Source organism: Centropristis striata, chromosome 12 (genome assembly GCF_030273125.1).
Source record: "Centropristis striata isolate RG_2023a ecotype Rhode Island chromosome 12, C.striata_1.0, whole genome shotgun sequence".
NCBI classification, from domain to species: domain Eukaryota; kingdom Metazoa; phylum Chordata; class Actinopteri; order Perciformes; family Serranidae; genus Centropristis; species Centropristis striata.
Window position 1 is genome coordinate 11,772,078 of NC_081528.1, and position 23,136 is coordinate 11,795,213.

Consider the following 23,136-nt stretch of genomic DNA (forward strand, 5'->3'; position numbering starts at 1 on the left):
GGTATAAATTTGTTTAAACAATCAGTTCATGGAAAGTGCTGGTGTTGCACTGGACCCCCCTCATGTATGTAAGTAGAGAGGACAAAAAATAATGTCTCATAACCCTAAGGCATTATTTTTGCTCACTGTGGATAGACAAGTCCTACACCTCTATGGAATCAGTACAATATTGGCTAGAAGTGGACAAAACTCAAAAGTCTTTTGTGAAGTATAGCAGTTATAATGAGACAGATGTTCTTTTTTTCAAGAAAAAAAGGAAGTTTAATTTGTCATAAATCATTTGTTTTATTACAATAAAATTGAATTTATATAAATAGCCCTTTTCTAACTGCACACAAGTGTCATGAATACATTTTTTTTAAATGGGTCTCTAAATTGCTATACAAATTGAACTATTTGCATTTTTACAGCCTCTGCTTACAACCTTTCCTGCTCTGTATAAACAGGCTGCAGTTATCTGATTTTTAGTGAATATTTGCCACGTGACCGTTCATCTCAGCAGAATCATTCATGGCTTCACAGTGTCGCTGAGGAGCACTGCATTTAATGTTTTTAACAGGATCAAATTATTCAAAACGGCTTTTTAACAATATTAATGATTAATAAAGTGATTTTGACATCTCACAATTTTAAGCTTTGTTTTGGTTAGCCTACTTTTACTGACTAAAACTTCTGTAACCTATGATAGGACTCTCGTCACAATTCCAATGATAATGCCTGTTTATACAGTTTCTTTCCACGATAAACAATGTGTTTTTGTCGATCGTTTAAAGAAATCATGCTTTTCAAAACCGCCGGGTTGGTGGGGTTCACATTAACTTAATATAATGTAGTCTTGCAGTACAAAGGTACACATTTTACAATATCATACCAACAACTGAATATTATAAACCTCGTACAAGTAGAATTCGTTGGGAACTGTGGTATTAAATTACTCTAAATTGTACAGGTGTACCTAATAAAGTGGCCATAAGGGGTACACAGCCTCGGTGCTAAAACGGTATGTCTGCGAGGCAACCAATCAGGACACAGCTTCAATTTCTGACATTATGTGTCATCCAATGTTATTGCAGGTTGTTGACGGCGAAGCGTTACCACTGGCAACAGACACTGCGTTTATCTGGTCTGGTCTAAGTGTTTGAAAGAATGTTTCTGCTTTAACTTACTGATATTCGCGTTAAAACAAGTTCGAACTCATATTTACAACATATGCAGACGGCGACCTGCTTCATTTGTTTTTAAGTCGCTTGTTAGGATGTGTTAAAGATTAACGGAGACAGTTGGCGTGCGAAATCGCGTTAGCCAATTAGCTTGCTAGCTAACGTTAGCACGTCGAGCTAATCTCTTTGCTTTAGATAATCCAAGTCTCTCCACCGTTATTATCGTCTTTTTTATTCGGATGTGAATTTAACCGACGAGTTATGAATGGTATAAGGTGGACTGAATCTAATGATTCCCGTAGTTGTTTGACTGGATAGTCTACCTGGAAGATCGACTCTTTTGCTCTAATATAAGATTGAAGCAAGTGAAGAAAGAAGATGGAGCTTCACCTGAATCGAGTTGATTATATTCAGGTAACACCTAGTTTAGCCTTTTTATTTTTGCTCTTTTCTTTAAATATATATTATCGTGATTGAACACTTAATGTTGATTCAAGGTTTTACCCTCAAGTAACTTTTATTTTAAAACTCTATTTAAGTCTGGTTTTCTCACACAATTATCTCTGCTTTGTCCACACAGGTTGGAGTGACATCCCAGAAAACTATGAGACTGCTTCCAGCATTGGGAAAAAAGGCAACCCAAAAGGTATTCATCTGCAGTGTTGTTAGAACTACTCTTTTATTTAGGAAAAGTGGCCATGCCACACTGTAGAAGTACTCAATTACAAGTAAAAGACCTACAATTAGAGCTACTAAATAAAAGTGTCAAAATCAAAATTATTTTATTTATCCCTGAGGGGAAATTCAGTTAGTCTGGTAGAATCTCTTGAAGAATTATACAGCCTGATGGCTGTAGGAGCGAAGGATCTTTTGTATCTCTCCGTCCTGCAACGGAGAGAGAGGAGCCGTCCGCTGCTGTTTTTTTGGTCCTTAAAGGTTTTGTGTAGCGGATGATCCGGGTATTTCAAGATGGACTCCAACATCTTGACAGTGCATCTCTCCACCACCTCCTCCAGTGTGTCCAACCTGGCTCCAACCACAGAACCAGCTCTTTTGACCAGCATGTCCAACTGCCTTGCATCTCTGTCTGATGCTGCCTCCCCAGCAGACTGCAGCATAAAACAACACACTACCACCACAGACTGATAAAACATCTGCAGCATATAACCCTTACTACAGATGTCCAGAGATCTGAGCTTCCTTAAGAAAAAGAGAAAACTCTGCCTCTTTTTGTAGAGAGTGTCAGTGTTTAGGGACCGGTCCAACTTTTTATCCAGGTATACACCTAGATACTTATAACTTGTCACTACCTCGATATCCACCCCATGGGTATTCACTGGCTGAAGGGGGGTTTGTGCCTGTGGGAATCTACGATCATTTCCTTAGTCTTTGAGGTGTTCAGTAGGAGATAGTCACTGAAGGCTTTTATCAGATCCCTATATTCCGATTCAAAAGTACCCATTATTGAGAATGTCCAGATCTAGAACAATATATATAATATCTATATTTTATGATTATGGATGCATGGATGTGTTCATTGTTTTCATGTTCTATCTGGTAGAGGTAGACATAATTTTAATTTAGTTATATATGTAATTTATCTATTACTTAACATGGTGCTGTGTAGATTATGTTGTTTAAATTTCCAATGGTAATCTTAAACTTCTAAGTAATTAAACCTGGTTTAAAAAGGAAATTTTTTTGCCAAAGTACCTCAAACTTGTACTGTACAGCCCTTGATTAAATTAACTTAGTTACTTTCCACCACTGTGAATCTGATGAGACAGGGTCCTATGGGTGTTGAAAAATCCCTAAATACTTGAATTAATGTGGTATCTTCAAGGTTTGAGAGGTGCTTAGGTTTTAAATATTGAAGTGTTTGAAATTGCTTGAAATATAAGTCATATACAATGCCAAGTCTAATTACAAACAGGTAACATATCCTTATCCTTTTCTCTTCTTCTTTAACATATAGCACTCCTTTAGCAATGACAGTTAGCTCTTGAAGTTATGTACTTACTTGATTCTTATGGTCTATGTCTAGTACCATCAGGTTGAATGCACTTATTGTAAGTTGCTTTGGACAAAAGCGTCTGCTAAATGACATGTAACATGTTTTGAAAGACTTTGTGTTTTAATTTGTCACCGTTCTGTAGAATGCTGTCACAAAACATAGTTTTAGTTGTTTCTAGCACAATAACATCTAATTTAATGTGCTAAAGAAGTGATATGATCAGTATACTACATAAATTATATGTACTACGTTAAACTAAAATGTAAGTTGCTTGAAAAGCTTAGAAAGGTACTTGAATTTGACTTTGGAAAAGGTGTGGGAACCTTGTTTCAGATTTTTTAGCTGTAATTAAATTGTTTCATACAGCAGCTTCATGATTATTGCCTCTTTTTTTCAGGTTGCTGTTGCTGATCATGATGGCATACTCACATGTTTTGGGATGAAGAAAGGAGAAGCAGTGGTGAGTGTCCTGGTTAAGATTTTTCTGTCGTTATCATGAGTTGAATCAGTTTAATCTTTATTGTGTTGAATTTCAGTTTCTAATGGAAAGAAATGTGACTCCTCTGTTTCAGCCCGTTTTTAAAACACTCCCAGGGCAGAAAATAACCAGAATGGACCTTGGAGGAGCTGCGGGAACTCCACAGGAGAAGATCTTTGTTTGTTCTGGTTCTCAGGTCAGAGGGTTCACCAAGAAAGGCAAACAGTTCCTCACCTTTGAAGCCAACCTTACAGAGAGCATTAACGCCATGTAGGTACCACTTCTCCCCTCTTTTCTTGCACTGCTGGAATAACACAACTGTGTGGTTTTACTGTACTGAGCAGTGTTGGTTATCTCTTCTCCAGGCATGTCTCAGGCGCTGACCTTTTTGTGTGTGCGAGTTACATCTACAACCACTACTGTGACTGCAAGGACCAGGACTACTACCTCTCTGGGGACAAAATCAATGATATCACATGCTTGTCCTCAGAAAACCTGGCTCGCCAAGTCCCGGTGTTGGCCTGTCAAGATCGGGTTCTCCGAGTCCTGCAGGTAGACTAAGATTATATCTGCTGTTTTCATTTTGATGCAGTAAATTGTTGAAACTTAGCAATTAGATGAGAAGAGTTATTCTGTGTGTTTTATCTGCAGGGATCCGAGCTTGCCTATGACATTGAAGTCCCTGGCCCTCCATCAGTGTTGGAATTGTACAATAGAGATGGAGGCAAGTTGACCTCCCTCATGGGCTGTATACTAGGGCAATAAAACAAAAAAGGACTGCTTCATTCAGAACAGATCTAACATAAAGTCAATGATTTCTCTACAGGAGAGGAAATCCTCTATGGAACTACAGATGGCAAAATAGGATTGGTCAATATTGGTGAGGTTTCAGCTGCGACCAAATGGGAGATCAATAATGAGAAAAAGAAGGGAGGTATGTTTTTAACAAGACCACAACGAGGTTTCATACATTTTAGCAAGCTGAATACAAGTCACTCATATATGAGATTGCTCTAAAGTCTTAGATTTTTCCTTTCCTGTCTCCAATCAGGAATTCTTTGCATCGACACTTATGACATCATGGGAGACGGAGTGAACGACATCCTGGTGGGCCGGGATGACGGGACGGTTGAGGTCTATGGCTTCGACAGTGGCAGTGAGCCCACATTACGCTTTGAGCATGTGAGTTTATGCCGAGCACAACTCTTCTTGTTTCAATTTATTCCCTCCAATTTGTATTTTTTAATATGTTATACTGTTTAACAGCAGACTATGGTGAACCTTCTAGTGCTGTCTTAATGGCAAGCAAAACAGTTGGCAAACCCCAAAAGCTCTTGACTTAACTTTTCATAGAAAAGACTAAGAAGAAAGTGAGGGGTATCCAGACAGATAGATCCCATCCTCACTTCAGCCAGTTTGAGCTTTTGAGCTCCAGTGGGCAGTATAGAGCGGCAACTAAAATGTATTCAAAAAGTCACTTCATTCCAAGTGCAATTAATATTTTTTAATCAACAAAGTGACAGATGAGATTTAAGTCATTGACATAAATCCATGTGTTGTATGGCCTTGTCTGCTTTTTATGTTTGTTGTGTTTGGTGAGCCAAAGACAAATCTACACTGTTAGACAATAAAGATAATTGTTGTATTTTGTTTTCACTGTCATGCTGCATTCATACAGTTTCATTTTTTTTTTAGAAAAAATGAACTTGTATGTGTCTGTCAGTTTCTTTTTCATACCCAGATCTATTCAAGCCCCTTTTACAATTCTAAAGAAACAATAGCTCAGGAATAAATAGTATTAGTCATGTTTTATAATTTGTTTTAATACTGGTCATTGATGGTCAACATTTCCTGCCTTTCCAGGTGTTGTCAGAGAGTGTGACTTCCATCCAGGGTGGCTGTGTGGGGAAGGAGTCTTATGATGAAATCTTGACTGCTACTTATACTGGTTAGATAAAAAAATGTATTAAATTGTGCACTTAGTGTTCCCAGAATTTGTCTCAGGGAAGAAACTGAATCAGTTTTCTGCACATCAAACTTTCATATGTGTTCCTTAAAACACTGACATGTCTGACATTTACCAAATATTCTGCTTTCTGTCACTATCCCTTTCAGGATGGGTGACTGGTTTGACCACTGAGCCACAGAAGGCTGAGGCTGGCCCTGGAGATGAGGTCAGAATGAGTAAGGAGATCCAGTCCAAAGTAGAAGCACTCAGGTACTCAGCAAAAAAAAATCTGAATGTTCTTGTGTCTTTAATGTGTTAAACATACTATTAATGGTTTAGGAATGACAAATCATATTGTTACCTTGCAGGGCGGAGCTGGAGCAGCTGCAGGTCAAAGTCCTGCATGGCCGTGAGCAGTACCAGCAGACCTCTCAGTCGAGCACAGCTGTCTCCGCTGTGCCCATCTTCAGCGTCAATGACAAGTTCACTCTCTGCCAGGACGATGCCAGCTACAGCCTCACTCTGGAGGTGCAGACTGCCATCGACAATCTGCTGCTCCAGGTCTGCTCATTATTAAATCCCAGTGGTTGCAACCTCTGCTGCCTATAGACTCCCCTGATAATAAATCCTGCTCTTGGTCCCCTGTTGGAGACATAAACATGATGAATCTCCTTTGCAGAGTGATGTCCCAATAGACCTGCTGGATGTGGATAAGAACTCTGCTGTTGTCAGTTTCAGTGAATGTGATTCAGAGGTGAGCTGTGTAAACATACTTTACATAAAAGCTCATGAATGTGCTGCTGCTGCTCCCAAAAGGTCTGACACTCTTGTTCTATTTCCAGCAGCCTAATGGGAACTTCCTCCTGGCAACGTACAGATGTCAGGCTAACACCACCAGACTCGAGCTCAAGGTAGCAAATGCATCAAAGCTCTTTGACATTTTGTTACTCCTACTCCTTTCATGAAAAGCTGCAATACCATAATGGGCCCTCCTTTGTGTAATAATGAGTCACAGAGAGTACACAGGTGCATCTTGTGCTCTTGGTCACTTTACACAAAGTAGAAACTTTCCCACTGCATTTGCTTAAACTTTTGGATGACGCACTGCAGAAAAATAGTATTTCATCCATAACAACTGTCCTAGGTGAGATCCATCGAGGGACAGTATGGGACCCTGCAGGCTTACATTACCCCCAGACTGCAACCCAAGACATGCCAGGTCCGCCAGTACCAGATCAAACCTCTGTCCCTCCACCAGCGGACACACAGCATAGACCAAGACAGGTAAAGGCTTTGACTAAGAAACCTGAAAATGCGATTTCAAAAAGATTAAGAATATTCTTTATGTTTCTGCAGTCCTTATACCAGTGTTTCTGTGGATGAGTTTGCTCAGAATGGATGAAGCTAAATATAAAAGGAAATTTATTGTCTTTTTAGGTATTCTAACTAAATACAGCCAATTACATGCTGAGAACTGTGGGTTTTTAATTATTTACTATAAAAACGAGATCATGGGACATCTACGTCCTCTATCAGTTGTTTACTCATGATTTTGACCTTATGAAATATCTTTAAATCCATCTCTCTGCCTGTCATACAGGCCCATGAACAGGCTCAGTCTGGTGGGACAATTCAGTTTTGCTGAGATCCACTCCTGGGTGGTCTTCTGTTTACCAGAGGTGCCTGAGAAAACACCAGCAGGAGAGAGCATCACTTTCTATTTTCACAATACTTTCCTTGGGACGCAGCTTGAAGCCACCTACTGGTAAATACTATCACACAGTAGAAAGGCTCTTCTCAGATTGCATATAGAGATACCTGACAAGGACTTGTAACATTTTGTATCCTGTTCGATGCCCCTAGAAATGTTTACATTTACAAATTCCTGTGGGATTTTGTGTTATAATTTGAATCTAACTGGTTTTACTGTATTTGTAAATATAGCAAAGGGGAGGGTCACTTCAGATCAGACAACATCTCTACAATCTCCATACTGAGTGATGTTCTCTCTAAAGAAGCTACCAAGAGGAAAATCAACCTGAACATTTCATATGGTAGGTGTATTATTATTATTATTATTATTATTATTATTAATTTTCAGTGTCCGGGGAACAATCTCTTGCAAATTAAATCCTCTAACATTTTTTTGTGTAACCGTTTTTGTTTTCTTTGTTTATCTTCCAGACATCAGTGATGACTCAGTGAGCCACACCCTAAAGATGATACATCCAAAGCTGGAGTACCAGTTGTTGTTGGCGAGAAAAGTTCAGCTTATTGATGCTCTTAAAGTAAGCATTGGTTAAAAGGGTAGTTTGGAGGGTTTTTTTTCTTTCATTTGTTTTTTTTAAGTGAGTTTGTAAGAGGTACTTCTCCATAGTCAGTGTATTATCTACAATAGATGGTGGTCAGCACATCCCCAGTTTGGGGTATCGGCGGACCAAAACCATTATCTGTGCTCTCTTTAAAGTCAACAGACTCCTTTGACAAAAACAGTTTTTTTACCTCTCAAAACACAGGAGTTGCTGGTCTCCACCTGCCTCAATCGGTTGGTTAGTTTGTTTATGTTGTTGTGAGACTTTGCTCACCTTCTAAAACACCAAAGCCACACACACAAACAAACTAATCAAGACTGTGGTAGACCAACAACTTCTGTGTTGGTTTTGTGGTTTGGAGGCTTTGAAGAGAGCAGAAGTCTCTCTGTCAGAAAGGGCAGTCTGACTGCAAGGTAAAACAGCGAAAGCATTCTATATGCAGTATACACTTAAACTCATAATGATTTTTTTTAGATAACTAAAATATGTATGCTGCTGCCCCCATCCACAGCAATACATTGCTAAACCTGCCTGCCTCACCAAACCCCACCGTAATCTGAACAATATCTTTAAATGTGCTGTTTTACAGGAAATGTCTTACATAATTGAAGCTAAAGATGAATCATCTCTGTTTCAATGTATTCACTGTGTATGTCAACAAACCCACCTTTCGTTAAAAGCTGCAAGTTCTCATCTGTTCTTTCAGGGTTGTTGATAGGCTTTTGGGAAATTCCTGCATTCATCACTTACTCCACTCCACTTCCTCTCTGATTTCTGTGTTTTGCAGGAGCTTCAAGTTCATGAGGGGAACGCTGACTTCCTCATCCCAGAGTATCGAAACATCCTGGATGAGTCCGCTAATCTCCTCGACGAGTACAAGAAGCAGCCAGCGCACCTCGAGAGGCTTTATGGTGCAGCATAAAACTTTAAATTAACTGATTTTCCATACCTCCCACCTTGTATTTTATTTTTATATTGACTTATATATTATTTTCTTTCTTTCAGGAATGATCACAGACCTCTTCATCGACAAATTCAAGTTCAAAGGCCAGAATGTGAAAACAAAGGTGTCATCTCTGCTGGAGATACTCGATAACTATGATTTAAATTCTCTGTTAGACTTCTTCAGTGAGGCATGATGTTTCGTAGATCAGAGGCTATTTATTTATTCGTCTTCCAGCGTCTTTACTTGTGCTATTTTTGTATTGTAAATACAAACGTTTTGTTTAATGGTAGCTACTAGAAGTGTCAATGTCATGTTGTCATGTTGTCATTTAGATACTGTTTGTCCTCATTATGGTGTACAATATTTAAATATTTATAATATATTTTGATAGCATCTGAAAACAAGGGTGGTGATTAATAAACCATGACAACGTTACTGGGATAATTTAGTTTCCTCTTTTTATTCCTGAGCTTTAGATGAGAATATATAAGCTAGTTAAAAGCACACAATGTATGTTTTTGTATCATGATTATCATAGCACTATGAGTTTTAACTCTTTAAATAAAATTTGGAGTATTGTATTTGTTTCCATGGCAAGATTTATCACTCAATGGACTGATGCAATGTGAAGAAATACTTCAATAACTTAAATTCTGAAGGCAAGTATTTAATTTTAGTATTTCCATTTCTTGTTGCCTTATATTCCCACTTCACTATATGCAGGGAAAATATATTGCACATCTTGCTCTATTTGACAGCTGTTGTTTTAGTTTATGAAATACTGTATGATGCCGTGTTTACCACCTAAGAGTATACAAAGTGGTTAAAAAAATGCATTCTAAATCTATAAATGCATCCATAATACTTATAATATACAATAATATCTAACACCATTTTGCTGCATAAAGAGCACTTTAAATGCATTTGGCTGATAACACTTCTGTATCTTTAAGCAACATTTTGAATACCCGACTTTTACTTCTATATTGTGATTCTGCTTCATTTACTCAAGTAAAGGAAGTAAAGGATCTTGAAATGTTCTTCCACCCCAGCAGAAGATCAAAATGTGGGTGACTCATTCATCATGAGTCAAAAAAACAACAACCAAATATCCAAAATTATTTACATTGTATAGTGTTGCTGTGTCAAATAACCTGTGGAAGGAGCAAATTAAAGTACAATACAGCATGTGTTTGTACACGTCTAAGTACAAATACACAAGTAATGTACTTAGGTAGTATTTTTCTTTCCTCTGGTATTGACATCTGATGCTACTTTATACTTCTTCACTATATTTTGAAATATTGTTCTTTTTACATTTAATTTAATACATACATTTGACAACATTTGTTAATTTAGCAGATTCAGGTTATTATAATAAAACATAAATTAACCAATAAATAATGTTTTATCATGGATTAAGATACTAAGCAGAATATAAAGTCACAAAATTAGCTGCTTTTGCATCCTCATATAGCATGATTCTGCACAATTCTCAACACAAATCAACAATTTTGATTCTGATGCTTATTTTTTTAATGCATGGCCAGAGTAATTTTACACTACAGTATTGTTATTTTTACTTATTATATGCTCTGATACAATTTCTACCATAGCACATTAATGCAACAATATAGCCAGGAATAAATATAATTCTGCAAAGAAATATATACTTTTACTTTAGAATGCATTCTTTTTATTTGATCAAAAGTATTTTTTACGCTTGCTTCGTTTTACTTAACTAAAAGCTCTGAGGTATTCTCTCCTCGTATCCAACATTGTCCAACAGCTGTTTTTGTCCCTTTGTGACTTTCCGCTTTCAAATCTGTCAAACCAGATTTAAATTTGCAATCAAGCGAACATTGTCCTCCCACGGCTCCCGTACACTCTGACACGTCACTGCCTGTACGGCTTGTGATTGGTCCGTTTCAATCCTCGCGGGCTACTTGAATCGAGAGAAAGCTGCATGTTTCTGTGAATGGACCGAGGCTAGCTGGCAGCTCTGAAGCAGGTTTGTGGTCATTTCGGAACTAAATACTTACTATGGCGACCTAAAAATAACACTTGCACCTTTTGTAGAAACTCTACCTTCAACTGTGCATCTTTTTTGTTGTTTTTGTCTACTTTGTTTATTTTAGCGCCCCAGTTCCGTTTCCATCTCAACAGCTTACATTTAATTATTTTACCTGTAAGGAACCAGCTGCTGCTAGCCTCGATATAACCGTCTATACGTTCATTTTTTAACACATTTGGTACCTACACCAGCTGTAGTATCACCTTAAGCAAACGGAGATCAGTTTTTGTTTGAGGGGGAAACATGTCTGGAGCCAATAGAGGACAAGGAAGCGCGGCTAGCGAGCTTCACAACCAAGAAAACATGCTGTCAAGACTGAGAGGTTTGAAAAACAGAGCCGCTTCAAATGAGGACCAAGAGAACCTGCCGCCGAAGCAAGCCGGCAGAACCGTGCTCGGAGCCCTGCAGAACAACCAGCGAAGCAAAACTCAGAACCAGCGCGGCACCAAACAGGTCAGTTTAGGGTCTGACTATGCTAAATGGCTCCCTGAGCTGGTGGCTGCTAATGATGACTCTAACTAAGATGGAGGGGTCTATTGTAGTTTTTGGAGGCAACTCCTTTCATTTAGCTTAACTCACATTTGTATTAAATCCTGCAAATATAATTAACTGTAATTTTGCTACTTATGTTCCTAGCTTGTCCGCCATTTTAATATCCCCATAATGCTTCAACTGCTGTTTACATTTATGGATCAATAAATCAACGGATATAGGCTTTATTTTGACGTTAATAATTTTATCAATGTATGACTTGCTGCATAGTATATTCACTGATATTGCTACTTTTGCATAAATTTAAGCTCTGACTACTAATGTTACTATAATTTCACCACTGCACATTTGTGCATCACTAAATCTCAGAATAATGAATATTCTGTCATGTGAGTACCGGTACCTTTTTATTTTGACGTTTTAATCTTTAAATGCACAACTTGTTTCAGAGTATTTTTCTGTTGTCACAGCAGTTGCCCATTTTAATGTCACCATTATACTTGTGCTCAACGGATTCAGAGAACCCACATACTTGGGTTATGATTTTGTGAATTTCAGTTCCTCCTGATTTAATTTCTAGTGCACAAATTGCTCCCATCCTATTGCAAAAAGAACTCTCTGGTTGCCACTTTGTTTAATGTTGCAGCTTTTCTCTGCAGTTACCTTGACTTCTTAGTATTCACTCTTTTAATATCTAACCCTGTTGTCTGCATGTATGCTGCAAAAGAAATTTCCTCTTGTGGGATGAATCTAAACTGCCTTTTTTGCTTTTAGGAGTCATCGCAGCCCTTGTCCTGCAAAAACGAAGACTTTGTCAAAAGCTGCTCCGAGAAGCCGCTCGCCAAGCCGTCCACTTTCCAGATCCATGTGGACGAGCCTGATGGCGCCTGCACCAAGAAGCCGCAGCAGGTGGTTGAAGCTGTCAAAGCCAAAGCCATCCCTGAAGACTCTCCCCTCACAATCAGTAGTGTGGCTCGGCTCCGACAACCATTGGCCACCATTGACATGCCATCAGCGATGGACGTCAGCTTCGGTGGGTGGCAAATGCATGGCAAAAATTCCACTTTTTCCAATTACACCAGTTTGTGACAAAAGGCTTGTTTTAGTTTCAGATTTACAATAAATTGCTTTTCTTTATAGAAATTATAGCTTAAGACAAACTTTTCTGAAAGTGAGATTCTCACTGTACCAAACTTTTGTTTTTCCAGACTCTCCTATGGACATGTCTGTGATTGAGGGGGAGGAGAAACCAGTCGATGTAAATGAGGTCCCAGAATATGCTGCTGAAATCCACACATACCTGAGGGAGATGGAGGTGAGAAATTCACTGAAATACTAACTGCAGCTCTGTCTGCAGGTTGTATTCTTGCTGAGACCTTCCTAGAACTGCATCAAAGTATCTTTTGACCTCTTTCTGAAAGTAGATGAGTAATACATTGGGGATGCTCCACAGGTAAAAACGAGGCCTAAAGCGTGCTACATGAAGAAGCAGCCTGACATCACCAACAGTATGAGGGCCATCCTGGTGGACTGGCTGGTCGAGGTTGGAGAGGAATACAAGCTCCAGAATGAGACACTTTATCTGGCTGTAAACTACATCGACCGCTTCCTTTCTTCCATGTCTGTCCTGAGGGGGAAGCTTCAGCTGGTTGGCACTGCTGCTATGCTGTTGGCTTCGTATGTACCCATTTTATAGTTCTTTTCAACTGAGAATATGATCCATACTGCCTTTGTAGCACTAAAGTTTTTTTTGTTTTTTAAATGTTCAAATGCAGGAAATTTGAGGAGATCTATCCCCCAGAGGTGGCAGAGTTTGTTTACATCACAGATGACACCTACACCAAGAAGCAAGTGCTAAGAATGGAGCACCTGGTGCTGAAAGTGCTCTCCTTTGATCTGGCAGCACCAACGATCAACCAGTTTCTCACCCAGTACTTCCTCAATCAGTCAGTTAACAAACAGGTGGAGAGCCTGGCAATGGTGAGCTTGTAGCAATATTGCAAAACTTTTTTTTTTTTTTTTTTTTTTTTAATGAATCTATAGCAAATCCCTGACCTTTCGCTTTGTTTTTCAGTATCTTGGGGAGCTCAGTCTGGTTGACTCAGATCCCTTCTTGAAGTACCTCCCATCACACACAGCTGCTGCAGCTTACACCCTGGCAAACCACACAGTGACTGGGGGCTCATGGGTAAGTTTTGGTACTCTTAATAGATATTTTTGGCACTTAATAAACAGTTTTGCAAATTTTTTAGCAACAGAACACAAATGAAATGCACACTGGTTGAATATTCAGACAGAGGAATAAACTTCAACTATATGATATTATCTTAAAATGTATTAAGAATTAAAATCAACCTGAAATTAAAGCTTCAAGCAGGTCACGTTATAAAAGGAGCCCTTAACACAGCACTTGGCCTCCATCTGGCATTTTTATTTTGACCTGCATGAATCCAAAAGCTCTCTGATCTCCTGATGCTTGTGCAAGCCTGCATGTAACAATCTGTCTGTCGGCTACTGTATGTGAACAAGCCCAGTGACTCAGTGAGGACTGGGTGATTAGTATGGGCTTAGTGGAATTGGATCATTGCTTTAAGAAACTCAAATTTTCTTGCTTTAAAGTACTTCATGGAATCATTTAATTCCCACAGGAATCAACAAAATGGGCTTAACCTAGCAGTATGGACAATTTCTTGAATTACCAGAAAGTGCTACCTTGTGATATCATGATGTATGAAATGGTGAAGGTTTTAGCCAGATCACACAGCCCTAACTCCAGTTGTCTCTTCTGCAGCCAAAATCCTTGACTGAGATGAGTGGCTACTCACTTGAAGATCTGATGCCATGCGTTGAGGATCTGCACAAAACTCTTGTCAAAGCTTCTCAGCATGCCCAGCAGTCTGTTCGGGAGAAATACAAGGGACCAAAGTAAGTGGGCTGCTGCTAAACTTCATAAATGTGTTGCTTTGAAGTTGCTACTAATGACAATTTTATTTTAAAAACCGTTTCTCTTTCAGGTACCATGAAGTTTCCCTCATCGAAGCTCCAGCTACTCTGCTGCTACACTAACTCCTCCCCTTGTCAATGTAGAGTTTTGTATTCTGTCAGTCTTTAAAACTTTTTTTTTTAATGATGTGTGCCACATTTTCAAATGCAGCCTGCTCTTTTTGGAGTAGCGTTACATGTTTCATGAGGTTTTTAGGCATTTTTATATTCTATCCTGACATCCATTCAGACGCTACTGTTGTGTTGGTGAATCAAGCAGTTTTAATGTTGACTTTTAATCCCAGACAAAATGTAGAGGTCTTAGCACCACTTTCTGCTTTCCAGCTACACCTTAACATCCCAATAGACCTGTGAATGTACTCAAACCCAGAACCTGTTTTTTCAAATTTTTTGGTTGAGTTGATTCCAGTTCTTGCTGGTTCACCTTGATGGGTGTAACTGAACTATGACCTCACTGGATGCAGATTAAAGTACATTTTGTCTGTAATTGAGTCAGCTGTCTCATTACATTGGTGTCTTGGAAGTTTACAGCTTTTCAAGGTACCATCTGCACTGTAAAATATGGCTCTTGTAAATAAAATTCATTTAAAGTAAGACCTCATGTCTTCATCTTTATGGTCACACTGGACTCATGGGGGCAGCAGAGGACCAGTTTTGGTCCTGAAGGTTTCTCTTGATGCATGAGGACAAAACTTCAAGAAAGTGTTTGTCTTGTTGTTGGAAAACTCATCAAATGTGTACAAACCCTTTGCATGTTGAGTAGAAGGTCAAATTGGGTCTAATTTGTTCAGCTTTGTTCTAATTTAAAGCCTGTGGTGGCTTATTGATCCAAGGTACTATACCTTTTTGTAATTTTAATTTGTATATAAGCTTCAAATGTTTAGATATGACTGAATACTGAAGGCACAAATGAGATAATTGTACATCCTTCAATGATGGAAGGCTTTATACTACACTTCAGCTTTTTCACAAAACAACCTGACTTGAGAAAATGGGTCATTTGGCGCTTACAACATTTTGCAGTAAATGGGGAAACTACAAGTTGACTACAAACTGGGTTTGAGGGATAATGCTGAGACATAAAAATGTAAATCTTTGAAACTGCAATAACAAATACTAAAGCCACTTGCTTGAAAGTAAAGTTCGCAAAACTAGAATTTCAAACTTGTCTGCTATAAATCACCCAATACTACAGAGTCCTAGGCATATAAAATTAATTTTCCTTTTTTCACTTTCAATCTGCAGACTGCTGGTACAGAAACTTACTGAATGTGTACAACACATTGTTAATGCAGCTATTGTGCAAGTCTTAAATTTGGAAAATGCTGACTTGACTTTTCAAAGATAGGAATATGCTTGATTTACAGTAGTGTTCAATAGAATGGCAGTCCAATGTGACTAACCAGTTTAATCCAGGTTTTTAGCATTTTTTTTTTTTTTTTTATTGCTACATGGCAAACAAGGTACCAGTAGGTGTAAGACAACCATCAAAATGGATGGAAGAATAACCAGAATGGCAAAGGCTCAGCCAATGATCAGCTCCAGGATGATCAAAGAAAGTCTGGAGTTACCTGGAAGTGCTGTGACAGTTAGAAGACGTCTGTGTGAAGATAATCTATTTACAAGAATCCCCCGAAAAGTCCCTCCGTTTAAAAAAAGGCATGTGCAGAAGAGGTAACAATTTGCCAAAGAACACATCAACTGGCCTAAAGAGAAATGGAGGAACATTTTGTGGACTGATGAGAGTAAAATTGTTCTTTTTGGGTCCAAGGCCACAGTCAGTTTGTGAGACGAGCCCCAAACTCTGAATTCAAGCCACAGTACACAGTGAAGCATGGTGGTGCTAGCATCATATGGGCATGTTTCTCCTACTATGGTGTTGGGCCTATTTATCGCATACCAGGGATCATGGATCAGTTTGCATATGTCAAAATACTTGAAGAGCTCATGTTGCCTTATGCTGAAGAGGACATGCCCTTGAAATGGGTGTTTCAACAAGACAATGACCCCAAACACACTAGTAAACGAGAAGAATCTTGGTTCCAAACCAACAACATTGATGTTGTGGAGTGGCCAGCCCAATCCCCAGACCTTAATCAAATTGAGAACTTGTGGGGTGACATTAAAAATGCTGTTTCTGAAGCAAAACCAAGAAATGTAAATGAATTGTGGAATGTGGTTAGAGAATCTTGGAGTGGAATAACAGCTGAAAGGTGCCACAAGTTGGCTGACTCCATGCCACACAGATGTGAAGGAGTTATAAAAAACTGTGGTCATACAACTAAATATTAGTTTAGTGATCACAGGATTGCTAAATCCTAGAAACAAAATAGTTTGTACAAAATAGTTTTGAGTTTGTAAAGTCAACGGCAGACACTGCTATTTTTTTTTAACACACCCCTTTCAACTAATTGCCCAATTGCACAGCCTTAATGGTGTGCATATCACGAATGCTGGGTCTTGTTGGTTTTCTGAGAATCTACTGCACCTACTGGTACCTTGTTTGCCATGTAATACAAAATATACTAAAAACCTGGATTAATCTGGTTTGTCGCATTGGACTGCTATTTTATTGAGCACTACTGTATATTTAAACAATGCTTAAATAGGACACTAGATTGTTAGTGTCTCACCAAATGTGGCACGGACCCTAAGTCTATATGAGAAAGTAATTTTATGGAAACAATGACAATATACTTTGACGTGGGTATAAGTTAACTCTGTAAACTTTTTTTCAAATCCATTCAGGGTTCAATTTAGATGTAATAAAGGTATCTATATCAACATTTTTGACGTAGGTACCTTGAATGTGCCTGAATTTACACTGATATTACATTTGTTGCAACAATTTAGACGTGATGCAATGCACTGAGAGTCAAAGGGCTTTTATTTGTTTGAGAAGGGTTAACTCTTTCAGCTTTGTGACCCAGGTCAAGAGGCGGGTTGGACATGGGTTGATTTTAATATGAATAGCACACAACCAGGGTTCCTAACAGCCAGAATGGGACTAAATGAATTTGTCTGATATCAACTGAATGTACACATACATTTTTGTTATAACTAAAGCTGCACCTATAAAATAAAAAAATAGTTTAACATTAAAGAAAGTAAAAATGCTGCATTAATTACATAAAATAAGTCCATATGTGAATTGTCATGATCAGGGATCGAGCTAACTTGACAAACAGGTTTAACATGGGTCAGATCATTCTGGTCACTGGTCTCAAAGAGGTATTAAAAGCTGTACAAATTCTGTATATAAGAAAATGAAAATATATGCATGCATGGCAAACAAAGGGTTCCCTTTTCTCTGCACATAGTTGTCAATTAGTAAATGATAAACTAGGATGGACGTTTTCTACGTTTTATTTGTCAGTGATTTGATTTTCTCAAGTAGATGCAGCCGGTGGCATGAAGGCTCCCTCTTTCTCTCTCTCTCTCTCTCTCTCTCTCTCTCTCTCTCTCTCTCTCTCCCCCCTCTCTTTCTCTCCTGATAAATTGGGAGGCTGGCTTTGTGCGAGGAGTCTGACAGGAGAGGGGAAGCACAGCCACAGCTGCAGAAAGCTTTCCACCATTTCATCTGAGGAGGATGGACAGCTCAGACCATGCACACACTCTCAACAGGTTTTCTTTGCCACTGACGGCACACACTTGTGACTAACTGGAGGATTAAAATCATGGGAACAGATGGGAATACTATAACATAAAAGTTGGATACCTGTTTGAATAATGGCTCCTGCACAGCATCTGTGTAACCCCTGAGAAGATCCAGGAGAAGAGCTTGTTTGTTTTTGGAAGAGGTGGGGAGGGCGGGCTGCGTCCTAACCCCATGCCTGCCCCCAGAAGATTTCTGGTGGCGTCCACCTCGCTGCCCCTGGCACTGGGCTATGGCTGGAACCTGAGCCTGTACGTGGGGATTCTCCTCGGACTCCTCACGCTCATGCTGCTTCTCCTCTGGATGCTCCTCAGGCAACTGAGTAACTCTGTGGCAAAATCCAGTCTGCAGCCTGGACGCTCTTTCAGGCAGCCTTGCTTGGAACACAGGTTTCAGCAGGTGTTATGAGGAGAAATGGGGGACAATTCTGCCAAAAAAACACTGCCAGAACAGACGCATGTCGGAGTGCTTTGCAGGCTCATGTAAGAAAATGACTTTAAAGAATGATTTGTTTTGGACTCAAGTGCTTATATTCCCTCAAAAAATAATAAAACATGTTATCTTATTGCTAGAAACCACTGTCTGTTCTTTTAGCAGCTTAACATTATCTCTCAGACAAAATTATTATCCTGAGTAATTAAAAACACTTATGCAACAGCTATTTCTTTTCATCCCTCGGATGGATTTACACAGCCGAGCCCAAACATCTAAATTGCTGAGAAAAAAAAGCAGAAGCTAAGATTAAATATGCGTCTTGATTCATGCTGATTAAAGCAATGCATTCAGGAGGGCAATTTGCACTCCTCTCATCTCATTGGTGAATTGACAGGAGGGATATTGAGGATAGGGCTCCGATGAGAAATATGAAAGGAGCTGTGTGCCCAACCCCTTGTGTCCATGTCAGGGGACAAAGTAAATGAGACCCTTGAAGCAAAAGGATAATATCAACTGCAGGAGCCTGCAGGCGTAATGCTGTTTCTCAGGTATTTACAAGTGGTTTCTGCACACTGGCATGGATATTTCACTCTTTTCACCCAGTATGACTTGATAACTTGGAGTCTTTTACTCCTATTCCTCCTCAGTCATTAGTCACAGATGGTCAGGCTGTCTTTGATTGAATAGGCTGAGAGGAATCAATAGCCTCAGAGCCCTGAGGGGACCATGTTAATTACACATCACCAGTTGTTTTCCAAAAAATTAGAAGCATGAAAAACACAAACATGGTTCAGACTGAGTGCTTCTGGGTGTGACAACTCAGCATACTTTACATTTCTCACGGGATGTAAACAGATTCCACAAAGGAAGAATCCATTAGCTTTAATCCGAAGAATTAAATTAGTTGCTCAAGATATTTCTTTATATTTTATGTTCAGGGTTCTCACACAGACTTCAAAGCTTTAAAAAATGCTTAATTAATTTCAGCCATTATATTTTCAAGGTTTCTTATATTCTTGTATTTTAATACAACCCTTAAAAAATCTTTGATTTTCAACATAAGCTGGTGTTATTATCAATGTAAACCAAAAATATTTTGATATTGAAATGAAACAATGTCATTGGAATATTTTTTTTGTTTTCTTATGATGTCTCCAACCAGACGGGCAAAGCTAGCTAACAGCTTGATAAATCCTCTATTGGTCCTTTACTCTGGAAATGAGTAAAAAACTAAATAGTAATGATGAAAACATACAAAGTTAATATGAACGTCTGGTAAAATAAACAAAGTGTCAATTAGTTGTGTACAGAGACATCATTATCTGTCACTATAATTGGATTTCTTACGTTGAAGCAGATGAATATTGTATTTTTTTAACCTAATATTCATGTGTGGTGCCATTTTTGTAACTTCAAAGCATTAAATTGATTTGATATGAGGATATGATTAATTATAAAGAATATTTCCAAATCCACATACTGTGCTTTTCATCATTTCAAGAAACATAATGGTAGACTCAGAAACATGCCAATGATGGCCTAATTTCCCCAGAATAACAATGAGCAACTTTGACAAAATATCAGTTTTCGCTACATTATTTAACTTACTTAAATTAACTTACTTGGATATGGGTACATCCATATCTTCAGTTTACTTTGATTGCTGTAGATTTAAATGTTATGTCATGTCATGGTCACATGACTTGAACGTCACTAGTGTTTTGCTTCAGACGGGTTTTGAGAAGGCTGTAAGGTGGAGTATTGAGAGAGTTCCTGTCTGTGTCCGTCATGATGACGTTTAATGTCCCCAACAACCACTGTGGTCTCATTTAGCCACTTGTTGGTGACTGCCTTTTGAAGGACACGTTAAAACTTCAAAATTCAAGTGGGGGTATTTACGAACTTATTTATTGTCGTACAACAAAATACAAACATCTCTTAAGCGTGTGATAAACTCAGACCTTATTTCGGGCATTTAACCACCAACACATTTGAAATCCTCACTGAGTTTGAGAGGTTAGACCCCTAACATGCTAACTTACATCCTGGTTGAAGTACTCATTCCTACAGCTAGTCTGACTCTGAAGGTAACAAAATCCAACCAGCATCACATCTAAAGATCAATTAACAAGTTATATTTCCTTTGTTTAATCCCTATAAAAATCTGGTCGGAAAATCTCAGGCCAGTTGCCATAATCTGTAGAAGTGGTCTTTCCCTAACCAAAACCAAATGGTTCCTTTCCTAACCATTAAATATCTTATCAACCTGTAATGGTGTAGGGGATATTTTCTTGGCATACTTTGGGCCCCCTCAGTACCACTTGAGCATGGTTTAAACTCCACAGCTGAGTATTGTGTCCATCACTTTATGACCACAGTGTACAGTGATGGCTACTTCCAGCAGGATAATGCACCATGTCACATAGTGCAAAACATCTTAAACTTTTTTCTTGAACATGACAATGGCCTCCACACTCACTGGATCTCAATCCAGTGGAGCACCTTTGGGATGTGGTGGAACGGCAGATTGATGTGCAGCAAATGCGTGATGCTACCATGTCAAAATCTCTGAGGAGTGTTTCCAGCACTTTGTTGAATCTATGCCTCAAAGAATTAAGGCACTTCTGAAGGCAAAAGGGGGTCCAACCTGGTACTATCAAGATGTGCCTATAAAGTGGAGTGTATGCATCAGATCAATGAGCAGTCCCTGTTGACGCTTCCTTTCCCCTTTTGTTCTGCTAACTAAGCTAAGCTAACCAGCTGCTGGCTCTAGCATCAAAGCGTGAAGTCGTGACAGGGGCATCAATCTTCTTGTGTAATTCTTCAGGAAATCTTTAGGGTTTTCTCTTCAACAGGTCTGAATGCAGGTTATTTTCAAACTAATAACAGTTGCTCCCTTCAGCAAAAGACCTGCAGTTTAATGAGCTCTGACATTGTGGCTCGATCCCATGACTGCGTGTTGTCACCCCTGTTGCTGAGCTGAAATTTGTCCTCTGGCACTGTTTTGACCATCTGTAGCGTCTCAATCCTCCTCGAGTAAAGACAGCGCCATATGTCTGCATACACATGCAGGTCCACAAAGAACGAAAAAACCCCAAATGAACTCAGGCGTTAAAAGAGTCACAGCAGTGTCTGAGCCGGCATCCTCTGTGTTGTAGATCCCTGCTGGGTTTATCCTGCAGAAAGCAAGAAAAGATCAAAACAGCTGATGGCACGGGGTGAGAGATGAGGATAATAATGTTGCTGATGAGAACAACAAAAATGTGCAATCTCGTGCTCTGTGTCCGGTTTCTGGGCCTCTGGTTGTGTTTGAGACTTTAAAGAAGAGATGAAAACACCTGCTTGCAGATAATAAAATATAAATCAAGGTAACCTAAGCCTCTGAGCAAGAGAAGAATATCAAATTTTATGGTACAGGATTTCATTCCTATGGTGCCTGTTTTGAAAAGTATCCCTTTATGTGAAGAGATTAAATTGGCATTTTATGATGGAAATAATTCATATTTATGAAACAGCATTTGTTATTTTTGTTTTTGTTGATCCAGTTTGTTGGCAATGACTCTTCACCTAAATACATTAACTATTCTTACATTTTTCTACTTATTAACATCTTATTTGGACACATAATTCTGCCTCTATTTAAACTATTTCATGTTGTTATGAAAATTATATAAATATATATTCTGAAATGCAGATTTGCAGGCCTGTAAAAATGCTGCTAATTAGCTTATTATACGGTAGCCCAGTTTTGTGGCATTACTTGCAATGCTGACTATAATATGTTGGTATGTGTTTAATTAATTGCAAATTTGTTGGAGAATATGCAGCTCTCAGGCAGGATATTAAAGGGATAGTTTGACAGTTTGGGGAATATGTTTATTTGCTGTTTTGCGAGAGTTAGATGATAGGATTGACACCACTCTCTGAAGCTGAAGCATGACAAAAATACTTTTTACACTTTAGTTCATGTATGGATAAAAGGACACACAACAATAATTTCTCAGTTTTAGAGGTCCTGAGAAGAAGATTTATTTACTTTTTGGGAAAACTGAACTAAGCTAATTGCCAGCTGGCTCTAATGCACGTCTAACTCTCAGCAAGAAAACAAATAAGTGTGTTGTCAAAAATTCAAGCTCTTAATGGATTTGTGGGATAATCTAGCCCCAAACCTAACGATTGTACAACCCGGATTCTAAAAAAAAATGTGTATAGCAAAAATAAAAACAGAATGCATCAAGTTCAGAGTTTGAATTAAATTTACTGACTTGTCAAACATTTTTGCATTTGCCCTTGTAAAAAAGTTTAAAAAGTAAAATAAAATACACATACAGTAAATGTTGGAAGTGAAGTCATTACGAGACGGCGTAAGAACGGATATGTAAGTGATATACGTAAAAAATTGACGCACAGAAGTTAAGTGATGTAAAATAAATGTTGTTGACTATTAATTTCACACAGGACTCAAACCCCGGTCTTGGTTTGTTTGACCCATCCTCCTCTAAGAGTGACCTTTCATGCTTGTTGGAAATGTCCATGTTGTAGGACTAATAAAGGAATATCTTATCTTTTCTATATGCACTGTTTCCTTACTTCCCCCCTTCGTTACTTTTGCCTAGGCA

General features: G+C 38.7%; 2 protein-coding genes across 4 annotated transcripts; both read left to right on the forward strand.

Moving 5' to 3' along the window:
- The first annotated feature begins 1,102 nt into the window (after positions 1-1,102).
- On the forward strand, positions 1,103-9,439 carry bbs7 (Bardet-Biedl syndrome 7). Of its 2 annotated transcripts, none has more exons than XM_059346179.1 (19): positions 1,103-1,574; positions 1,741-1,806; positions 3,572-3,634; positions 3,747-3,922; positions 4,018-4,204; positions 4,304-4,376; positions 4,479-4,586; positions 4,704-4,834; positions 5,516-5,600; positions 5,768-5,870; positions 5,969-6,161; positions 6,280-6,354; positions 6,443-6,511; positions 6,745-6,884; positions 7,201-7,365; positions 7,545-7,654; positions 7,785-7,888; positions 8,700-8,823; positions 8,918-9,439. In XM_059346179.1, the coding sequence occupies exons 1-19, from the start codon at positions 1,539-1,541 to the stop codon at positions 9,049-9,051; spliced, it is 2,142 nt and encodes a 713-aa protein (XP_059202162.1). In that variant the 5' UTR covers positions 1,103-1,538; the 3' UTR covers positions 9,052-9,439. The 2 variants fall into 2 exon arrangements, with proteins under 2 accessions (XP_059202162.1, XP_059202163.1); XM_059346180.1 differs by having other exon boundaries at positions 6,446-6,511.
- Positions 9,440-10,722: 1,283 nt separating this feature from the next.
- Positions 10,723-15,021, forward strand: ccna2 (cyclin A2). Of its 2 annotated transcripts, XM_059346854.1 has the most exons (9): positions 10,723-10,869; positions 10,997-11,385; positions 12,199-12,457; positions 12,633-12,739; positions 12,878-13,101; positions 13,200-13,404; positions 13,499-13,612; positions 14,216-14,349; positions 14,439-15,021. In XM_059346854.1, exons 2-9 carry the CDS (start codon positions 11,176-11,178, stop codon positions 14,488-14,490), a joined length of 1,305 nt encoding a protein of 434 aa, XP_059202837.1. In that variant the 5' UTR covers positions 10,723-10,869; positions 10,997-11,175; the 3' UTR covers positions 14,491-15,021. The 2 variants fall into 2 exon arrangements, with proteins under 2 accessions (XP_059202837.1, XP_059202836.1); XM_059346853.1 differs by having other exon boundaries at positions 10,814-11,385.
- The last annotated feature ends 8,115 nt before the right edge of the window (positions 15,022-23,136 follow it).